The sequence below is a fragment of the Vigna umbellata genome, chromosome 9, assembly GCF_029865625.1.
Source record: "Vigna umbellata cultivar VRB3 chromosome 9, Vumbellata_1.0, whole genome shotgun sequence".
NCBI lineage: Eukaryota > Viridiplantae > Streptophyta > Magnoliopsida > Fabales > Fabaceae > Vigna > Vigna umbellata.
The window spans coordinates 4,520,786-4,529,644 of NC_142173.1; the positions used below are offsets into that span (position 1 = coordinate 4,520,786).

Here is an 8,859-nt window from a genome sequence, read left to right on the forward strand (position 1 = left end):
GCTCGCCAGATAATCATGACTAATTACTTTACATATCGCTTGTAAGATGCTTATAATCACTCGGTTAAGTTTATCAACGTCTTTATATTTGCGTGCGCTAGGTGTTCTTTTAGCGAACATGTCATAGACTAAGGGGTGCTAACCTAGGTTTTGATGGACTAGGTGTTCTTTGGCGAACATGCCCTAGACTAGGGGGTGCTCCCCTAGGTTTTGATGTACTAGGTGTTTTTTGGCGAACATGCCCTAGATTAGGGGGTACTCCCCTAGGTTTTGAGGTACTAGGTGTTCTTTGGCGAACATGCCTTAGACTAAGGGGTGCTCCCCTAGGTTTTGATGTACTAGGTGTTCTTTGGCGAACATGCCCTAGACTAGGGGGTGCTCCCCTAGGTTTTGAGGTACTAGGTGTTCTTTGGCGAACATGCCCTAGACTAGGGGGTGCTCCCCTAGGTTTTGAAGGCCAGTTTGAACGATAGATTGGCGTTCGCTCATGTATTTGGCATGTGATATGTGACTATGTGCACTGTTAGTAATTGAAAAGTTTTAACTGACTATGTGAGTCGTATGGATTTAGTAAAAGACCTGCTTGCATTCATTCTGAGGATAAAATAAATGACTAAAGTCAAACATATAAAAATTCAATATTCTAAATTTAGAAACAAATGTTCAACAAAAAGAAAACAATTCAACTAAAATAGAATTTGAGATGTGTGGCCTTCCAAGTGTTGGGGATAGTTTGTCCATTAAGGAGTTCAAGCCGATAGGCTCCATTCATTAAATTCTCTGAGATACGAAACGATCATTACAAATTAGATGTCAGCTTTCCATGTGATCGATTTTTTCTAGCTTCCCCTCTTTTTCGCCATACAAGGTCTTCCTCTTTGAAAGTTCCCAGCTTCACCTTGATATTTATGCCCACATTTATGTTTGAAAATTAAAATTTTGATGGGATAATTGTGTTTAAATGGTTAATTTTAAGTGAATTTGTGATGATTAAAATTATTGGGTTTGGGAAATAAAGAGAGGTAAAAAGTAAGTTTTAGCGCTTGGATGTTCTAATGTTTATTTGTGCAGCTGAGAATATAAGTTTTATTGGTCCAAATGGCAATTCAAGGCCCAAAATCAGGTTTTATTTAGAAAATAATGTACAGATGGGCTAAACAGGCAACTTTTACCCTTGCACCTCCCAATTTCCTTACATACACCCCTCTTCTCTTAAACAGGCCCAATACTAAGCCAAACAGTAACCCTATTCTAAATACACCTCCTAAATTTTCCTACCCATACCCCTCCTAAGCTAGAGTCCACCAGATCATGCCACGTCAGCCCTAACCCATGAGCATCATCTTCCACCTTCTCCACAGAAACCCTAGCCGCCAGTGCCGTCAGTCGCCGTTCCGCTTCCGCCGCTCCCGTCAATGCCGCAAGTCGCCGCCACGGCCAGAACATCATCTCCTTCCTTTCTCGTCGGCGCATTAACAGACCACCACGGTGCCTCTCCATCCGCACCGCCACCACGCCGCAAGACCGCCGCCACCTTCCTTCTCCTTCGCGCAAGGGTTCGAAGTCGCCGCGCCGTTGCCGCGACCACCACTCCCGCCATCACAGCGCCTCTCCTCCTCTGAAATTATCACCATCACGCCGCTGCCATGACCGGACAATCTTCAGGCCACCATCTTCCTCGTCGCGCCGCCAGCACCAAAGCGCGACATCCATGGCCGCCGCAACGCCACGCTTCTCGCGCACCATTGACGCAACCATTGTCACTGCCGTGCCACCACCACGCTGTGAACCTTTCCTCCATCACCATATCTCGCACCTGCAAAGAGACAAACTCAAGAAACCAGACGCACAGGGCAAGCTCGAACAGATTCGAAACGGAGAAGAAAAACACCATTCTTCTCCAACAGCAAGCGGCAGCGGCAAGCCTTTGCCCAAATCTGAACCCTAATTTGGGAGAAAGGGGAATGACACGTGGCAAGCTCTCATTGGCCGCGCCCTTCCTCAGTCAAAGCTGGTCAACACTGCTTAAGTCTGGTCAAAGCTGGTCAATAGGGGTTCCGGTGCAATTTTGGAGAATTCAGTTGGGGCTAAAGCGCAGATAGAGAAAGTTTCAGGGCATTTGTGCAATTTTGGGAAGTCAAAAAAAAAGATAAAAAAATAAAATTCAGTTGTTTAATTAATTTAATTTGGGAATATCAACAGAAAATATCTTCCAAATAATGTTATAATATCCAAATCTTTTAGTTATTTGGAAGATATAAGATAAAAGATTCTATCAACTGAATACTCAGAGTCCAAGCCCAATCAAGTCCTATTTAAAGAGACCCAAGGGACTTCACTTAAGACATTCATTCTTTCGTACTCCTCTCACTTTTCTTTCATCTTGTATTCAACTCCATTCATGGAGAGCTAAGCATCTAGGGCTAATTCTACTGTAATTCCATTATGGATTTTGAGGTTAGATTGAGTTAATGCAATTGTTTATTTTGATTATTGATTTAAGTTGTTCTCTCTATGTCTTTCATCTCTCTATCAAATTAAAAGCAAAGATTTTTCCATCATAATGTGTTTGAATCTACATGCATATTGATTATATGAGTTCTAGGGTTTCTAGGTTTAATTGAGAATCTACTTTGATTTAATTTAGAAACTTTCATATGATTAAATGGTTTTTACTTTCAATTGAGAATGTACTTTGATTGATTAGTAATAATTTCAACTATAATCAATTGAGAATTTACTTTGATTGATTAGCTTTTAATTTGGTTAGGAGATTTAAGAATAAATATGATTAAACACAATAGAATTTGATTGAGAATGTACTTTGGTTGAATTTATTGTGAATAATCTAGAAAGGTTTTGCATTTGATTGAGAATTTACTTTGGTTAAATGCATGATCGCCCTCAAATTAATTAAGAATGTACTTTAATTAATTTAAAACTTAAACAATAATCAATTGAACAATTATCCGTGAATAACCGATGATGAATCTATCTTGGAAAAGCAGTGGAATTAGCCTATTTCATCGTAACTGTTTTTAAGTTTATTAATTGTTCTTTAAACATTCTCCAAACATCATTTTTATTCATAAGCATTGCATAACATAAGAGTCAGATATTCAAAAGTAATTCCATGTTCGTTGGGAGACGACTCAGGGTTACTTTAACCCTATCTACCTTCTTGAATACTACTTGGCAATACTGAAGTTGCCTTGAAAAGTAGTATAAATTTGATAGCTTCAACGACAGCCTATCAATCGTCGGGAAAGCATTCTTTTTTGGGTTGTCGCTCGAACTGCAACGACTTCCCGGCGCTCTGATAGAGTGTCCAGATTCATGTGTAACTGTTCAACGTTAAGGTTCATATCTTGGATACTTCACCTTAAAGATGGCTCCTTCACCTCTATAGGAAGCATTGCATCGGTGTTGTACGTTAGGTTGAATGGAGTTTCTCTAGTGGATCTGTGTGGAGTGCATCTGTACGCCCATAGTACTTTAGACATCTCTTTCACTGACAAGCTCTTAGCTTCGCCTAGCCACCTCTTTAGCTCTGTTATGACGGCCTTATTTTCGGCTTCTGCCTGTCCATTTGTTTGTGGATGCTCTACTGAACTAGTGACAAGTCGGATTCCCAAGTTTTTTAGGAATTCTTCTAATTTTTTCTTAATGAATTGTCGGCCGTTATCAGTGATAATTTTCTGAGGCAAGCCAAATCGAAATATTAGGTGCCAGATGAATTTTTGTACGCGTTGAGCGCTTATGACTGCTAATGCCTATGCTTCGATCCACTTAGTGAAATAATCTACTGCAACTAGGAGGAATTTACTATGTGCTTCCCCGATCAGGAGTAGTCCAACTATATCCATTCCCCATTGGGCGAGATAATACCATGCAATTCCTCAGGTGAGACCCGAAGATCATTGCCATGCTCTTGACAAGAGATGCACTTCCTGACAATTTTTTCATAATCATGTTCCATCGTTGGCCAATAATATCCCGCTCACAGTGCTTAGGCCCTAAGAGTATGTTTGCTTGAAAGCAAGCCACATATTCCATGGTATAATTCTCTTAGGACGTAGTCTGCCTCTTCTTCTTATAAGCATTTTAACAATGGCGTAGTATATCCTTGCCTGTACAGATCGTTCCCAATACAAAGAAAACGAGAAATACGTTTAGAGTCGGTAATACTAACCTTTTCTCCTTGTTCTTGCTTTTTCATTAATTCTCTTATGCTTTGTCGCCAGTCGGACGTAGGTGCCACTGTGTTAGTGGTGAGGGTTTCAATCACAGGTTTGTCGAGTGTCATTCTGATGACTGAAGATAGCTATGTTTTTGCTTTTGAATGAGTCAACTTGGACAGAAGATCTGCTCTGGAATTTTGTTCCCTTGGAACATGTATCATGTTGACATTGACAAAATCTTTAAGTAAAGTGCTAGCTTTATGGAAATAACCTAGCAACTGGTTGTCTTTAACCTGGAAGGTTCCTTGGATGCGGTCGACGACCAGCTGAGAATCCATTCGGCACTTTAAGTGAGCAATTTCTAACCCCTTGGCTAGAGTTAAGCCGGCGATTAGGGTTTCGTACTCCGCTTGATTGTTTCTGGTTTGAAAACGAAAAGTTAACGCTTGCTCAATAATAATATTGGTCGGTCCTTCTAAGACGATACCTGCTCCTCCACCCCTTCTATCTGAAGAGTCATCTACATTAAGATACCATAGTTGTACTGGGCTGTCAAGTATAGATGTTAATTCAGCGGCGAAATTTGCTAGGTGTTGACCTTTAATAGATCCCCGTGGTTCAAAACGTAGACCGAACTCGGAGAGCTCCACAGACCAAGAGACCATCCTTCCTGCTAAGTCAGGTTTCTTGAGAATTTTAGCAATTGGATGGTTTGTACATACCACAATCTGATGGCTCTGAAAATATGGTTGGAGACGGCGGGCCGTCGTGAGTAAGGCTAGCGTCACCTTTTCTATTTGGGAATATTGTTCTTCCGCTTCTTGTAAAGTTTTGCTGACAAAATAAACCCACTTAAATTCCAAAGCTTCTTGAATTAGAGTTGCACTCATGGTGCTATTTGATGCAGCTATGTATAACTGCAAATCATATCCTGGTGTCGGTCAGGCCATAATGGGCGGATTGGTGAGGATATCTTTAATTGTAGTGAAAGCTTTTTCACATTCGTCGTCCTAGTGCTTGGTGATCCCTTTCTTCACGTTTTTAAGAATATGTTTGATGTGCTCTGCCAATATTGGGATAAAACGTGACAAAGCTATTAGTCGATCCATCAAGTGTTGTATCTCTTTTAAATTGGTAGGACTCCACATTTCCAAGATCGCTCGACATTTGTCCGGATTGGCACCTCAATTCCTCGAGAGGTGAGCAAGAAACCTAAGAACTTTCCGACTGGTACACCGAAGGTGCATTTCGAAGGATTTAATCGCATACCATATCGTCGTCCCTGTAGAAAGACTTCTGCTAAGTCTTTTAAGTGTTGTTCCATGGATTGACTTTTGACTACCATGTCGTCGACATATACTTCCATGCATTTCCCAATTTGGTATTGAAAAATTTTATCCATGAGACGCTAATAGGTGGCGCCTGCATTTTTTAGACCAAACGACATTACTTCATAATAGTAATTGGCCTGTTCGGTTATGAAAGTTGTCTTTTCTTGATCTGGTACGTACATAGGGATCTAGTTATATACCGAGTATGCGTCCAGAAAACTCAACAACGTATGTCCCGAAGCCCCGTCCACTAGTCTATCAATGCTAGGGAGAGGATAAGAATCTTTGGGACATACTTTGTTTAGATCTGTAAAGTCGACACACATTCTCCATTGGCCGCTTGCCTTTTTTACCATAATGACATTTGCCAACCATGTAATGTAGGTTACTTCTCTAATAAATTTAGCTTTTAGTAGCTTGGTGACCTCCCCTTGTACAACGTTTCGTTTTTCTTCCACAAATCTTCGCTTCTTTTGAGCGACTAAGCGTGCTTCTTTGAATATAGCCAATTTATGCATCATGACGTTCGGGTGAATACCAGGCATATCGGAGGCAACCCAAGCGAACAAATTGGCATTGCCTTTCAATATTTCTGTTAATTTCTGCTCATCATTTGGTTCCAACCGTCCCCCTATGGGTGTCGTTTGTGACTCGTCTTTTCCCAGTTGGAATGTTTTGATCTCTCCTTGGGGTTGGATATAATCGTCAACGTTTGTTCTTGGATCAAGATCGATTGTAGCTGTCTCTAACCCCCTATTCTTTCTTGGGGGTACAAAAGATGTGACTTTCCAGCGACATAACATTGTCGAGCCATTCGTTGATCCACCCTTACCGTACATATAGTTTCCTTATCAGATGGGAATTTCATAGCTAAATGAGGGGTGGATACTATGGCTCCAAAAGCATTTAAACATGGTCGTCCCAATAGTGCATTGTAAGAAGTATTTGCCTCTACAAGTAAGAATCTTACTCTGAGCTCTCTCGCTTCCTTACCTATTCTGAGTCGAGTTCGTAGGTCTAGATATCCTTGTGTATCTACTCTTTCACCTGCGAACCCTACGATTTGCTCATTGAATGGAGCTGTTAAGTCCTCGGATATATCCATCTTTAAGATCGTGGTCCAGTATAAAATATTGACCGAACTTCCTTGGTCAATCAACACTTTGCTGACCTGGTATTGTGCTATCTCGGCGGTGATGACCATAGGATCATCTTGGTCGGGGTCGGGAGCATAGAAATCTGCATCGGTAAAGGTAATAGTTAGCATAGATCGATGTGGGCGATCTATCATGTGAACAACTTTTAAACTCCTCAGGTGTCTTTTATAGGCCGAAGATGATGTCCCTCCTCCTGCGAAGCCTCTAGATATGGTATCGATTCATCCACAGACCAATCTTTCCTGTTCAGGATCACGACTGCAGCTTCAGGAATGTCTCCTACGTCGATCATCTTTTCTTGATGACCACTCGGGACTTCTACGTAAAGCTCTTTCTTTGGGGGGACTTCTTACTCTAGCTCCTCCCTTAACGTATTTTTGGAGATATCCTGCTCGAACGAGCCTTTCTATCTCATCCTTCACTGTGGCGCACTCTTCTATAGAGTGACCGTGGTTTTGATGAAAATGACAGGCTCTTCCTTTGTCGGCATCTTTCGGCGAGGGCCTCTTTCGTATTGTGATCAAGTCGGCGTGAAGGGCTTCTTCGAGTACTTTCTCCCTGTGCTCATTGAGGGTCGTATAGTGATCATATTTGGGAGTCCAGACGGACTCCTTTCGGGGAGGCCTGTCGCTTTTACCACTTTCGGGGAGTCCAGACGGACACCTTTCTTGTTCCTGTTAGTAGGAACCTCTTATTGTTGCTTCTTCCTCGAGTTCCTCGTGTCCTCAATACGGATAAATTCAACGATCTTTTCCTGGAGTTCCTCCATGGTTTTTGGTGGTTTGGTGTACAACTGTTCAGGAAAATAACTTGGTCATAAACACGATGGTAAATTACTGATGATGAAAGTGTGATTCACGTCCTTTACTCATCGCGCGACCTCGTTGTACCATTGGATGAATGCCTTTAAGGTTTCATCCTTCTCTTGTTTGGTATTTACCAACTCAGTTGGCGTCATCTCTTGCTTTCGATTAGATGTGTACTGTCTTTTAAAGAGAGTTTCGACTGTGGCGAAGCAATCGACTGTGTTTGGGGGGAGGGTGTTATACCATTCTAGGGCTTCATCCCTTAGGCTTTGTTCTTTTGTAGTGATTTGGGAAAGATGATTTGAATGGATTTGAGTGGATTTAAGGGTAATTTTGTTGTTGTTTTTTTGGGTGGATTTGTAGGTAATTGAGAGTGGATTTGGAAGTAAAGTTTGTGAGAATTAGTGTAGGATTTGATTGATGTGACAGATTTAAAAAATTAGTTTAATTGGTAGAAATTAAAGATTACCAAAATGCCCCTAGTTATTAAAGTAATATAAAATAGTAATTGTTAATGATATATTTAATTGTAAAAATGTTTATAAAAAAGTAAAAAATTAAATTAATTTTAAAAATGTAAAATAATTATAATTTAGTAAATTGAAATTATTCTTTTTAGTAAATTGTAATTTAGTAAATGCAAAAAAATTCATTGTTACCACAACCGCATGTATACGCGTTCATTTTTTTCCGCCACCTCAATTATTCATTTCAACACATGTCAACCTTTGTATATATGTGTCATCCTATGCCCAAATCTCCATGCATGTTCTAATGACCTATTCCTAACATCCCTCACTTCATTCATCATCCAACAGGAGTACTACTACAATATTCTATCCAATACACCATGGCCACGAAAAAGTGGAATCGATTACAAAGGATCCATAACCGAATACAAACGTAATGTTATATTTGGAATGCACGGGAACCGAATACAAAAAGTTGAGGACCAAATATAAGGTTATGTTATTTTTCTTTAATGCACTGGAACCATATACATCAAATATGGAATCGGATACTCGACCCTCAAAAGGGCAAACATGACATTGCAAACCAATTCACTCCAAATCTCATGGTATCAGCGAGTGATAAAAAAGACACATGTCCCGCAAATCAACGCAATTACTTCTTCGCATATCCATAGAATTGAACACACTTAGTCTCGCAAATTCGCGCTCACATTCTCTCGTCAATAGTGTAATCCCCTCAAGCGAATGCACCCTTAGTGATAAAGAGAAAGCTCTGCATATGTATTTTGATAAATGTTTAGGGTGTAGGCTATTTTTCATTTTTTATATTTGTTAACTTTTTTACACAAAACTACGAGAAATCTAATAAAATTGAGTGGGTATTGGATTACAGACAAGAAGCTTATCACAAT

At 40.4% G+C, this 8,859-nt stretch overlaps 1 protein-coding gene across 1 annotated transcript; it reads right to left on the reverse strand.

Annotated features, from left to right (window-relative positions):
• Nucleotides 1-3,377: 3,377 nt before the first annotated feature.
• LOC148192365 (uncharacterized) lies at nt 3,378-4,306 on the reverse strand. The gene is made up of 2 exons (XM_088099174.1): nt 4,193-4,306; nt 3,378-3,698 (listed from the first exon to the last, which is right to left on the reverse strand). The coding sequence occupies exons 1-2, from the start codon at nt 4,304-4,306 to the stop codon at nt 3,378-3,380; spliced, it is 435 nt and encodes a 144-aa protein (XP_087955300.1).
• Between the last annotated feature and the right edge of the window lie 4,553 nt (nt 4,307-8,859).

Excerpts from the sequence above, each read along its gene's own strand:
- LOC148192365 (XM_088099174.1), bottom strand. The coding sequence starts at position 4,306 with ATGACACTCGACAAACCTGTGATTGAAACCCTCACCACTAACACAGTG. Across the intron at positions 3,699-4,192 it reads AGCAAGAACAAGGAGAAAAG|AAAATTATCACTGATAACGG; the intron begins GTTAGTATTACC and ends GGCTTGCCTCAG.